Below are 12,263 nucleotides of genomic sequence, written 5' to 3' on the forward strand. Positions count from 1 at the left end.
GAAGGCCACTCCCCCGCTTCCGGCTGGGCGTGGAACTACGTCACCGCGCACACTAGCCCCGCCCCAGGGCCCAGGAAGCCCGAGCGCGCAGGCGCAGTAGCCCCGCTGGGACTTCCGGCGTCGTTCTCGGCGACTTTTTTGGCGCTGGCTGCGGCTTCGGAGAGGACGGCGGCCGAGAGGCAGGGCGCGTTTTGGTTCGCGCGGATCCCGGCGTCGTGATGCGGTACAACGAGAAAGAGTTGCAGGCGCTGTCCCGTCAGCCGGCAGAGATGGCGGCCGAGCTGGGCATGCGGGGCCCCAAGAAGGGCAGCGGTGAGCGGGTCGGGGCCTTGGAGCTGGGCACCTGGGCAGGCCGGCGCGGTCCCCGGGTGGGCGGAGGAGAACAGTTCCGCGCTGACACCGCCCCGTGTCCACAGTGGCCAAGCGGCGGCTGGTGAAGCTGGTGGTCAACTTCCTCTTCTACTTCCGCCCGGACGAGGCCGAGGTAGGGGCGTGGGGGGCTCGGGGGGCCCGCGCGGCCCGGAAGCCGGCGCTCACGGCCGTGTCTCGCGCAGCCCCTCGGAGCCCTGTTGCTGGAGCGCTGCAGAGTGGCCCAGGAAGAGCCCGGCGGCTTCTCCATCAGTAAGTGCTGCGGTCCCCGGTGTCCCCACCCGAGACTGCTCCGCAGTGCTGTGGTCCCCGGTGTCCCCACCCGAGACTACTCCGCAGTGCTGTGGTCCCCGGTGTCCCCACCCGAGACTCTGCTCCGCGCACCCGTCCCCCTTTGCTCCCCAGGAGCCTCCGATGGTTCTGGATCCCGCTGGTGCGGTCATAGTTTCTTCCCCGGCCCTCAGTACCTGTGCACGGCAGGGGTGGCTCCGGCCTGCGCAGACGTGGTGGGTGCAGCAGAGACAGGGGCAGCCCCGGGCAGGGCTCCTGAGGTTTTGAAGGGACACCTGTCTCAGACTTCTCCATTGGCGGCGGTCTTTACAGCACCGTCTCGTAGAGATTTGCCCCTTGTCTTCCTCCATCATCACACGGGGTTCTCCTTCTGTACCTGTTTTCGGCTTTTTGCACGTGTATATGCAGCCCAGAAGTAATTTTCGGGTGTCCTGACCCCCCACAAACACCTTTAAAACAATACATTTGTATGTACACAAACATTTATTTGTGTGTGAGCATGCCACTAAAGTAGTTGGTTCTCATCTTCCAGTATGTGGGTCCCCAACATTGAACTCAGGTCATCAGGCTTGGCCATCTCACCAGTCCCACCTGGGACTTCCTTTTTAGGCTAGACTAGCTGGCCACCAAGCCCGGGGAATCCTCCCGTCTGCTTCCTCAGCACCGAGATTGCAGGTGCGTCCTGCTCTTTGACATGCGTGCTGGGATTTGAACTCAGGTCCTCATGCTTAGGTGTGACAGGCGCCTAAGCTGTCTCCCCAATCCTACTTCCATTCAGTTTAGGGCTTACCCTAATGACCTCACATTAACCAATTCCATACGCCATTACCCGACTTCCCACTGGGTCCCCTGTTTGTGGGTTCAGGAGTCGGGACTCTGGAGGATCCAAGCCGTGGTGAGAGGAAGCTGGGCCTTGTGGCCAGGAGGATGTGGGCCAGGTGGACACCCACCAGAGGTGGCTCTCTTCTTTAACCCTTGCCAGGCTTTGTGGAAGACCTCAGCAGGAAGTATCACTTCGAATGCTGTAGCCAAGAACAGTGTCAGGAGTGGATGGAGGCGCTTCGCCGGGCCAGGTAGGGCTTTGGGGCCGCTGGGAGCTGGGTGGAAACATGGGGGAATGTCATCAGTGAGCCTGGCCCTTTCCTCCAGCTACGAGTACATGCGGCGGAGCCTCATCTTCTACAGGAACGAGATCAGGAAGATGACAGGCAAGGTGTGTAGTGTGGGGTGGGAGGGGCACGGCGGCCTTCCCTGGCCTCGCTCACAGCCACCATGCACCCCCAGGACCCCTTGGAGCAGTTCGGGATCTCCGAGGAGGCCCGATTCCAGCTGAACAGCCTGCCTAGAGACGAGCGGACTGCTTGCATTGGCTCCCAGCCCCATGTGTTGGATTGACCTTCACCAGCCCCGGGCTATCTCGGGAGGTGTTTTTTTAAAAACATCTGTTCATAGCTGGAGGTCAGAGGAGGTGGCAGGGGCTGTGGTCCCTGCTCCAGTGCCATGTCCCTGCCCGTCTCCTTGAGTGCCCCCACCCAGGGACTGAGCCTGGCCCAGCTTCCCCGTCCATTACCAGGTGAATGTATAATGCTAGGTAAAGCTGTGAACCCTCTCCTGCTGACGGCGCAGGCCACAGTGCTGGCCTCCAGTGCTGAGCCTGCCCTTTAATAAAGGTACCTCTTTTCCAAGCCAGTGAAGTGAAATGGGGAGCGGGGGCAGGGCTGCCCTTCTCAGAGCTTAGCTGCTGGGTTTGTGGGCGAGGCAGTGGTGGTGCACACTTTGATCCCAGCACTCAGGAGGCAGAGGCAGGCGGATCTCTGTGAGTTCGAGGACAGCCTGGGCTACAGAGCGAGACCCAGGACAGCCAGGGCTACAGAGTGAAAGCCTGTTTCGAAAAACAAAAAAAAAAAATGGCTGGGCTGGACACACACACAGCCTGGGAGACAGGCTCTACTCCCCGTGTGCCCGACCTGGCTGGGTACCCCACTGGATACCCCACTGGGCAAATGTGGAACCCTGCCTGGGTTTTGTGGGAGTCCTAGGCGGCCCAGGGTAAGAGACGCATACCTCATTGGCTGTGAGCAACGAGCAGCGTGTCAGCACTGTAGGAGAGCGTCTTTGCCTCACTGGCTGGGTCTTCCTTGGGCTCCTCCCGGGCCCCTCCCAGCCCTGGAAGTGGGCAGGGGCACGCAGCTGCTCCGTGTCCGATGGCAGTAGGCACACAGACAGACCACACTGAGAACCGGCTCAAGTGAAAACAGCTTTTTATTACTGTGTCTAGAGGCGGCGACAACGTGTGCGATGCCTTGGGGAACCAGGGGAGAGCACAGTGCACCGTTAAGTACAGAGGTCGTTACAAGACAGAGCAAAGCTGCATCAAGTCACAACGGGCCAGGCTGCCGAGAAAGCCGTGGAGGTCGAGGGTGGGAACTGGGAGGTGTGTCCGGCGGGGTCCCCATGTGGGCTAGCGTGGGAGTGGGTCCCAGGCAGGGCTTCCTATCAGTTCCTGAGCTCAGCAGCCTTGGGCTGGAGTGACAGGGACAGTGAGGCAGCCTCACCCCTTGCTAGGACCATCAGCTTGGGACCTGGGGCCGCCATGCACCATGGTCAGTTTACTATGGGTTCCACTTCTTGGGGGCTCAGGAAAGGACTTGCAGCTGTGCCCGCCCAGAGCACCTGTGGCCCACTGGGCCATGCGGGCCATGAACATGCAGTGTCTGTCCCCTAACACTCAAGTAAGGTGGAAGCAGCGGCCACTGGAGCAGCTGCAGCTGCCGGGGGTGGGGTGGGGTGGGATGGGGTGGGATGGGGTGGGGTGTGTGCACAAGTGTTCACTCAGTGTCTTGTTCCAGGCCTGGGACTTGCTAACTTCATGGCCACCCTGTCCTTAGCACCTTAGCTAGCTGTGGTGCGCAGGGACAGGCCTGGCGAGCATGAGCACCATCGCGGGGGCGGGGGTGGGAAGGGACACCAGCACCATCTTCACAACTGCCATGGAGGCAGGGCAGGCTGAGGGGTGGACATGGCTTCCCCGTCACAGCCCACCCACCGCCACCCTGAAGTGAGCAGCATTGAGGCAGTCAGGACGGCCTCAGCAAGCCACAGCAGCCCTGGCCCCTCCGAGGCCACACCCGGTGCACCTGTCCCCGGGACCAGGAGGCAACCCCTGGACCCAGGCAGACAGTGGCCAGGGGCCCCGGGGGGCCCAGCACATCTGGGCCCCATCCTGCAGGGCCCCTGGCCAGTGCCGTTTTTTGTGCATCTGAATAAATAAAAGTATTTTTCCTCCTCACTTTTCTTTCCTTTAAAGTTCACTGTGCATTATACAATCTAAAAATAAATGCCGTCAAGTCTATGAAATTTATAAATCTCCATCACATCTCTATAAAATACTGTCACTCATCAAGTGACTCTCTTATACACAGATGCCAGGGGACCCACAGTGGGCCAGCCCCATGTCACCTGGCCAGCATGCCCCGAGCCAGAAAAGAAAGAAATACAAAGTAAATGCACTTGTCACAGGGGCCACCGAGCCCTGCGGGAGCGGCCCACGCCTGTCAGCACCACTCAGCCCAGTCCGTCTGCATGCCTGAAGCCACAGGGTTAGCCGCGGGTTGTTCACAGTGACGGCAGCGGCCGAGCTCCAAGGAGGGCGGACCGGGGTCGGCCCCCACCGCATGCCTGGCGGCCCTTTGGTGTCAGTCAACTGGGGGGGCGTCTCAACTGTTTGGCCACGGTCCACATCTGGGGCAGCACCGGGTGGGGCGGAGTTGGAGATGGGCGGGCATGGGCTCGGTGGTGAGATAGCACCGGACGGAGTCAGGAGTCCTCGTGGCGGCCAGCCCGGCAGGCCAAGTCTATAGGATTCTCTCTCACAGACACTTAGACGTCTCAAGAGGTTGCCTTGGACGACTTTGATGGAATAAAATAAGTCAGAATTGCTTATACTTTTTAAAAAAAACGATAAATACTTTATCTAAAACTATCGACAGTACAAACTGGACCAGTCCAGCACCTCCTGCGGTGCCGCCGATTCACAGTGGCTCCACGTCCGGCTCCGTCGGCCTGGTAGGCAGCAGGCTTGGTCCACACCGTCCTTGCATAGGTCGTGGCTGAGGTAGAAGTCCTAGTTACCTGCGGGGAGGAGGAGGCACAGGCCGGGGTTAGGTGCATTCCACACGCCCACCGGCTGAGCCGCCCCACGGGACACAGGGCAGGGTGCCCCGGTAGGTACTGCGGCGCCGGCCCCTCCAGCGTTGCTGAGCCCGCAGGATGGGTCAGCTGGAGAGGCTCTAGCCCTAGGCCCACCAGATGGAGCTGCCAGCCTGTCCTGGGCCCAGGCCACTGCCCCCGCACTGGACTCCCAGGCATGTCCGCCACGGTGACCGCCGGGCAGGGCTGGACAGCTGCTGTTCGGGGCGAGGCGGGCAGGGGCCTGCTCCCCGACCCTAAGCCCCACCTCTGTGCTGCTCCAGGATGCCCTGCGCCCCCGGGTGGCCTCTGCCCATGACAGGGCGGCAGCCTCATCCCACAAGCCCTTCTCTCCCTTGCACAGGCAGGCTGGGGGCGGAGGCCTCAGTTTACAACCAAGAATGTGACCCCAAAATCACCGACTGGTGGGGGCCAGGAGCCTCATGGTGGGTTGGGGCTGCCTTGGCTTTGGTGCGCCCCACTTGAACCTCATCACCTCAGCTGTCCTCTTGGCCGCTGCCTGAGCAGCAGGCAGTCCTCCAGAATGCTGGCCCTGCCTCCCTAGCCCCCCATCTCCACCACTCAGGACCCCGGGCATCTGCTGAGCCCTGCCAGCCGTCTTCCGGGCAAGAGGAGGGGCGGTGTGGCTCTAGCCTTACCTTACAGAACATGAACTGCTAGCTAAGCAAGGTCTTTATCGAGGCTTAACCCCCGAAAGGTGCGCGGCATAAGGAGGCGGCATGCCAAGGGAAACCCACACAGCAGATGGCCCCGAGGAGCTGGCCTGCGGGGCGGCGGGCGCGGCCTGCGCCAGGGCCAGCCGGGGCAGGGGCTGGTGGTGCACCGTGAAGGAGGGGCGGGAGACCTTGTGTGGGAGGGAGGCGAGCTTGACAGACAGAGAGGCGTTAGCAGGCTGCAGAGAGGCGGCAGAGGAGGGGGGTAAGAAAGCTTTGTTAGCCGGGAGGGAGGCCAGGCTCTGCAGAAGCACCGGCTCCGAGTTAGAAGTCAGCAGCGCAGGTGGAGGAGGCAAGGCCACGTTAGGAGGGGGGGGTGCGTGGAGGACGGGAGGCCCCGCAGGGGGCCTGCCCAGGTGCTGAGGAGGAAGGAGGGGAGGCGGAGGGGGCGGCCGAGTCTCGACCGAAGCCGCGGCCTGAAAGGAAGAAGCCGAGGTGCTGGCCGCCGCCTGCAGCGGGCTCAGGCCCAGCGTGGCGCTGCTACACACAGCCCCGCTGCCGACACCAGCTCCAAACGGGTGAGCAGAGGCAGAAGGCACCGCGTGGGCAAAGACACCTGCAAACAGGAGAGAAAAAGCAGCTTCAACAGGCAGCCCGGCCGGCCGGCAGGCGGGCAGGAGAAGCAGAGACAGCGGGACTCCGGTCCGAGCGCAGGCACAAGCAGAAGCAGCGGCAGCGGCAGCGGCAGCGGCCAGTGCTAGCGGGACACTTACCTGCGGGCCGGGCCGCCCTCGGGCCCACCTGCCCGCCCCTGCCCGCCGGCTGCACCAGGCCGGCCGGCGCCCGCACACGCACGATGCACGCCTGCACGGCGCACGCCCGTGTGCAAAGGCCCTCCTGGACTCACTCTCGCACCGCCCGCTTCCACAGACCCGCCAGGAGGCGTGTGGGCGGTGACCTCAAACGGGGGACGCCCCGGAACACAGACAGACAGACAGACGGACAGAAAGAAAGCCTAGTTAAGTGCACCGTGGTCTTCTGAAACAAGAGGCACGCGTTACAGGACTAGCCAGTCTCCTCCAGTCACACGGTGACGCCGCCGGCGTGGACACAGGGCCACACTCCCCTTGCGCCCTCCGGAGGGCCCGGGAGGAACCTCCAAAGCGGCTGGCGAGGGGCCGAGCTCGTGGGCCCGGGGCGCCGACCCCGGCGGCCCGCCCTCCCCTGCCTACCTCCAACGGTGCCGCCGGCCACCCCGGAGGAGAAGCTGCCCATGGTGTGCGAGTTGGTGAGCCGGGTCGCGGTGGACGACACGTGCACCAGGCCTGCGGCGGCGGCCGGCACGGTGCTGAACAAGGACTGCAGCACGGAGGAGCCGGCCACGGAGCCCAGGTTGGCCTGCAGGGACACGGGGCCCAGCGTGAACTGCGGCCCCGCGGGGAAGGTGCTCAGGAAGGGCCGGGGAGCCTGGGCAGCGGGTGTCGCACTGGCCGCCGAGGAAGCCACAGTGACCAGGCCGGGGCCACCGAGGAGGCCGCCCGGAGGCACGGCGGCGGCAGAGATGAAGAGGTTGTGGCCGCCCTTGAAGTCCAGCTCGCGGTCACGGCCCTTGCCGGCCCTGGCGCCATGAGGCAGGGCCACCTTGTCCGCCGGGCCGCCCAGGGGCAGGGCCTCGGCCGACTCCTTGGCCGCGCTGCCCTCGCCCTTCAGGCTGCTCAGGCCCTCGGGCTGCCGCCGGCTGAGGAAGGGGTTGGCCTCGGCGGCGGCGCTGTCCTTGGCCCGCTGGGACGGGAAGCTCAGGGGGGCGCTCAGGCCGGCCACCTCGGGGCCCTTGTGGGAGAGGGGAGCACCGTCGTTGAAGCTGTGTAAACCGAGGTCCCCGGCGAGGCCCCCGCTGAAGGCCAGGCCGTTGGGAGGGTTGGCGCCAGGGCTGGGGCCCTCGGGCGCGGCCAGGGAGCCGGCGAAGGCCTTCCTCGGGTGGCTGGGGAGCTTGGCCTCCGCAGCGGGCTCCTCGAGCGCCGGCCGGAAGGAGAACAGGGGGCTGTGGCTGAGCGCGGAGCCAGCAGCCTGCAGCGGACTGTCCACGGCCTTGGCCAAGCTGAGGTCGGAGATGGGCGAGAAGGTGGACTTCCACTTGCTGCTGTTGACAGGCTCGCCCGAGGAGGCCGACTTCCTTCCCACCGAGCCACCACCTGACGGGAGACGTCGGCGCCGTGAGCTGCGCCCGGGGCCGCCGTCTGCTGCACTGGGCAGGGCTGGGCCTCCCCCGGGGCTGAGGGGTCCACGGAGCTCATGCACGGTGCGGCTTCCCTGTCCCCCTTCCAAGTGACCATGACCAGATGCAGCCCCGGGCTGGCCGGGCCTGAGCACAGGGCACCCTCCCCACGGCTCTGGGCTCCAGGAAGGGAGCACATTAATTACCATTTTCCAGCGTCTTCGGGGGAGATTTGCTTTCTAAGGAGATTGTTGCAATTTTTCTTTCAATTCTGTGCAAAGAAAACGGTGGTGGACGTATGAACGTAAGTGCTCAGCGAGGACCCCAGAACTCCTAACACGCACAGCTCAGAAAGGAGGGTCCAAAGGCTGTCCTCGAGCCCCACATGGAAGGCCTCCCAACAGACCAGGGCCCAGTGCTGGGCATGGCTGTCCTGTGGGGAGCCCAGTCCGTGGTGACAACTGTGAGGGTCGAGCAGGACAACCTGTAGGAGCGTCCCTGTCCCGAGCCTCGCCCAACCCGAGCTCAAGGCGGCAATCTGTGCTGGTCTAGACCGGGAAGTCTGTCTGTCAGATCCCGAGGAGGACACTGGGCAGCAGTCGTAGACCATGTCACATCAGAGGCGAGGGGTCACAGAGAAGCTACTCCACCGTGACACTCACAGGGAGGGAGGCAGACGGACCTCAGCGACGGATGCCCGTCTGCAGTGCGGCCACAGTGCAGGCGGTGGGGGGGGACGAGTGATGCTCACACAGGCACAACACCCAGAAGGACCCCCAAGAGACCCCACGCCCACGCCCAGAGAGGACACAGTCCGGCACAGGGAGCTCGGGACGGGAAAGCCAGCGCCTGGTCCAACCATCACCCTGCAGAGGCGCCCCGGGACTCACCGGGCACTGCTGGGCTCGTCCTCAGAGCCTGGCTCCTCATCTGAGGTGAGCGGTGAGTAATGGGCTCCATTGGTCGGGCCCAGGGGCCGCTCCTTCCTGAGCACTGGGGGCTGATCGTGGTCCTGGTAGGGGGTGGGGGAACTCTTCAGGGAGCTCTCAGGGGATGAGATGGCTGTGATCTCCAGGGGCTGATTGATGTTGCTGACCTATGGTGTTGGGGAGGGCAGATGAGCCACAGGCCCAGGCCAGGGTCTCGGGGACACCAGAGGGCGTATCTAAGCCCTGAGACATTGCCGTCACCAGTTCCTGGTGAAGGGAGAAGGGACAGGCGGGAAGAGGGGAAAAAAGCGGGCAGGGCGGCAAAGCAGCCACTGTTCCTGCTCCGGGCCTGGGCCCGCACAAGCGGGGTTCCCCACCCTGCTGGCACGGGTCCTGTGCTTACCATGGAGTTGAGGTTGAGGGGAGACCCCGAGGACTGTGTGAAGAGGCCAGCGACAGTTGGCAGAGCCCGGCGCTTGGGGGACACACCCGTGCTGAGGCTGGGGGTTCCAGCTGACGCACGCTTCCGTCTGCTGCGCTTCCGGCTGTCCTGCCCATGGCTCTGACCACAGTCCCCACGGGGGCCAGAGGTCACGGGGCTGTGCCTGGTGGAAGGCGACTGCTTAGAGCCGGAACCGGCCGCAATGCTGAACACAATCCTCCTCTTGGCTTCGCTCTCCGGGTCGGAGAAGGCAGGGTCGGAAGGGAGATCCCCCTTGCTGGTGTCGGGCAGCGGACCCTGGGTCGTCACACTCAGGCGGGGACTGGCTGAGAGCTGGTGGGCAGGAGAGGCGGGGCCGGAGTTGCGGGGCTGCGGCAGCAGAGGGGGGTGCTGCGGCGGTGTGCTGCGAGACCCCATGGTGGCAAAGAGGCTGCTGGGTCCGGAGGACTCGTCGAAAACAGCAGATTCCACTCCAGAGGCCAGAGGCGCTGGGCTGCTGCTGGCCAGGGCCCCGCTGATGGCCACCGAGCCCGTGTAGAAGCCTGTCGGGGAGGACACCAGTTTCTCAAGGAGGCCAGGGGCCAAGCCCACCGGAGGGGCTGTGAGGACCCCTCACCCTGGGAGGGACAAGCCGAGGAGCTGGTGGCTCCAGGGCCGTAGCATGGGCAGGTGTGGGCAGGCCAGGCCCACAGAGGACGTCAGTCAGGGCAAACACTAGGGCACACTGGATCTGTCGCTGCTGTGAGCTAAACCTCAGTCGGGGGCCAGCTGACCCGGCACAGGCAGCTTTCTAGAAGTGGTCCGGACTTTACACATCCCTCAGAAGAAGTGCCTGGACCGCCCTAGCCCAAGCCAAGTCAGCCCAAACACTAGCCTTCTGGTCCTCCAAATCCTGGACTCATGACCTCAGAGCTACCTGTCGGGTGGCCTCAGCCACGATTTCTGTCCCACAGTGGGATCTTCTCAGGGAACATGGCACCTAGCAGGGAGAGACCCCTATGGGGTGGGGGTTGGGGGGATCACCTGTGGGCGCCAGGGCGAGGCTCCTGCTCCCTCCTGCACCGCCTCCTGCACCATGGGCAGAAGCACCAATCTGCTTTTCAAGTGTGGATGAGGAGTCTCGGGGCTGTGGCACAGGGCTGGGAGTGCTCCTCTGGAAGAGAAAACCCGCCTAGTCAGGGCAAGGCCAGGAGCGGCAAGGCCCAGGGGCAGAGCTGGGCAGGAGGGCGGCGGGCAGGGCAGGGCAGGGAGGACCCGGAGGGCAGAGCTGGGCAGGAGGGCGGCGGGCAGGGCAGGGCAGGGAGGACCCGGAGGGCAGAGCTGGGCAGGAGGGTGGCGGGCAGGGCAGGGCAGGGAGGACCCGGAGGGCAGAGCTGGGCAGGAGGGCGGCGGGCAGGGCAGGGAGGACCCGGAGGGCAGAGCTGGGCTAGGCCTGAGAGTCCAAGCAGAAAGGCCAGGTCCCATTCAGGGAACAAAGGGTGGGGACGGGCACAGGGCCAGCCTGTGTCAGACAAGACCCTGCCCCGAATGAAAGCAGAAGGAAGGCAAGGCTTCACTGTCTGCCCAGCCTGCGCTCCTTGAACGGCAGCTCTTCCAGGACCCAGACATCAGGGCCGAAGCCCAGGGCCATGGCTGCCACTGCTGCTTGAGTGGCTGAAACCCTCCCGGAGTGGGCTTTCCCATTTCCACTCTGCTCTGCCTCTTACAAAGCACACCCAGATGCCACCACGGGCAGCACCACCGCCCCCGCCCCCGCCGCCCCCCGGCCCAGCACTCACCGCCCTCTCGGCGCGGCTGGGCAGCACCACGCTAGCCAGCGGGATGCTGACGGGCAGCTTGTTGGGCTGCACCGTGCTGAGTGGAATGCTGACGGGCAGGCTGGTGATCGTCTCCCCGTGGCTGCTGTAGGCACGCTCCTTCCCGCCCTGCCAACAGACGGCCCCGCGTTAATCCCCGCCTGGGTGGGAGCTCAGCGGCAGAAGCCGTCCTAGGGACACTCCTTGTTTCTGAGACCTGTCACCGTGGGCTGCCCCTGGCCTCCCAAACTCCTCTCCATCTCTGTACATACAGGGGAGGCCCCAACCCCCTTGATCCCACTCCAGCATGAAAGATCTGAGTCCCCCAAGGACCCGTGGGAGGCTGACACACCCGCGTCCGCACCCCTTCCTAAGGCCTGTGGACGCCGGTCCCCATCTCCTCCCCAGGTCCCCAGACTGAGCCCCATCCACGCTAGAGAAGAGACCACTCTGTGGGGCGCTGCCGCAGCTGCCCAGTCCATCCCTCACACACCCAGGCGGCTTCTTTCACTCGGCTCTCACCTTCTCACTGCCCTTCTCTGAGGTGAGCGGCGAGGTCGCCGGGGAGGCAGGCAGTGGATCCTGGGGGCTGAGCTTCATGCTGTTGGACAAGCCAGGGCTCTGGTAGGGAAGGGCGCTTTCCTTGGTGGGCTCCGCCCTGCAGCGAGAGGCCAGTCACCTACCTGAGTGCCCAGCGAGCGGCCCATGCCCGACAGTCCCAGGGCAGAAAGCAGACAGTAGCAGAGCCCACATGGCCGCACTCACCGAGGGTGCGGCTCACCGGCAGCTGCTTTGCTAGACCCGGCATGGTCCTGGCTCAGGTGCCGCCTCAACACAATCTTGGCAGGGGACAACCGGGTATAGTCTGGCAAAGCCAGGCCAGACAACTTTTCTAGCCGGGGCCGGCCACTGTGGCTGGGGGTGCAGGGGACGACCTCCTGGTCCAGGGGGGAGGCCAGGTACTGGGGGGTGTTCTGCTTGGACGAGGGCCGACTAGCTGTATTGCAGAGCTCGTAGCTGGCGGCATGGCCATTCATGGAGAGCTCGGGGCTCATGCTGCTGAGGTGCGGCAGGGAGATCTTGGCACAGTCCAGCTCCAGACGCAACCGCCCAGCATCGGCCTCCAGCTCGCGGCCCAGGGCACCCTTGCCACGCAGATGCAGGGACAGAGCATCGTCGGGCGGCACGCAGGACTTCAACTGCAGGAGCTCCTGCTGCCGCTGGCTCTTCTCCAGCTCCACGATGCTGATCTACACGACGGGAGGCGCTGTCAGAGCAGCCCGGGCTCCACCCGGCGCAGGGCGTGTCAAGGGGAGCCAGGCAGCTCTGAGAGGCCCACGCACCCCCGCTGCCCTCAAC

The 12,263-nt window shown here is 64.6% G+C and overlaps 2 protein-coding genes across 10 annotated transcripts in view; one reads left to right on the plus strand and one right to left on the minus strand.

Moving 5' to 3' along the window:
- Positions 1-177: 177 nt before the first annotated feature.
- Positions 178-2,345, plus strand: Plekhj1 (pleckstrin homology domain containing J1). Its single transcript, XM_006978161.4, has 6 exons — positions 178-312; positions 417-484; positions 555-621; positions 1,643-1,733; positions 1,810-1,873; positions 1,945-2,345. Exons 1-6 carry the CDS (start codon positions 219-221, stop codon positions 2,053-2,055), a joined length of 495 nt encoding a protein of 164 aa, XP_006978223.1. The 5' UTR covers positions 178-218; the 3' UTR covers positions 2,056-2,345.
- Positions 2,346-2,904: 559 nt separating this feature from the next.
- The window catches only part of Dot1l (DOT1 like histone lysine methyltransferase), a 41,730-nt gene continuing 32,371 nt past the window's right edge, over positions 2,905-12,263 (minus strand). For 3 of the 9 annotated variants that reach the window (XM_076558838.1, XM_076558840.1, XM_076558843.1), the window contains 10 exons: positions 11,670-12,154; positions 11,427-11,562; positions 10,887-11,033; positions 10,132-10,261; positions 9,070-9,650; positions 8,628-8,833; positions 7,944-8,008; positions 6,755-7,714; positions 5,508-6,138; positions 2,905-4,791 (listed from right to left, as the gene is read on the minus strand). In XM_076558838.1, the coding sequence (XP_076414953.1) occupies positions 5,543-6,138; positions 6,755-7,714; positions 7,944-8,008; positions 8,628-8,833; positions 9,070-9,650; positions 10,132-10,261; positions 10,887-11,033; positions 11,427-11,562; positions 11,670-12,154 (3,306 nt within the window). In that variant the 3' untranslated portion in view covers positions 2,905-4,791; positions 5,508-5,542. The remainder of the gene's footprint in view (positions 4,792-5,507; positions 6,139-6,754; positions 7,715-7,943; positions 8,009-8,627; positions 8,834-9,069; positions 9,651-10,131; positions 10,262-10,886; positions 11,034-11,426; positions 11,563-11,669; positions 12,155-12,263) is intronic. The other 6 variants (XR_013047031.1, XR_013047030.1, XR_013047032.1 and 3 more) reach the window with 6 other exon arrangements.

Source organism: Peromyscus maniculatus, chromosome 22 (genome assembly GCF_049852395.1).
Source record: "Peromyscus maniculatus bairdii isolate BWxNUB_F1_BW_parent chromosome 22, HU_Pman_BW_mat_3.1, whole genome shotgun sequence".
NCBI classification, from domain to species: Eukaryota; Metazoa; Chordata; class Mammalia; order Rodentia; family Cricetidae; genus Peromyscus; species Peromyscus maniculatus.

Coding starts and splice junctions, on each gene's coding strand:
- Plekhj1 (XM_006978161.4), top strand. CDS start 219: ATGCGGTACAACGAGAAAGAGTTGCAGGCGCTGTCCCGTCAGCCGGCA. Junction 313..416: donor GGGCCCCAAGAAGGGCAGCG/GTGAGCGGGTCG, acceptor CCGTGTCCACAG/TGGCCAAGCGGCGGCTGGTG. Junction 1,874..1,944: donor TCAGGAAGATGACAGGCAAG/GTGTGTAGTGTG, acceptor ATGCACCCCCAG/GACCCCTTGGAGCAGTTCGG.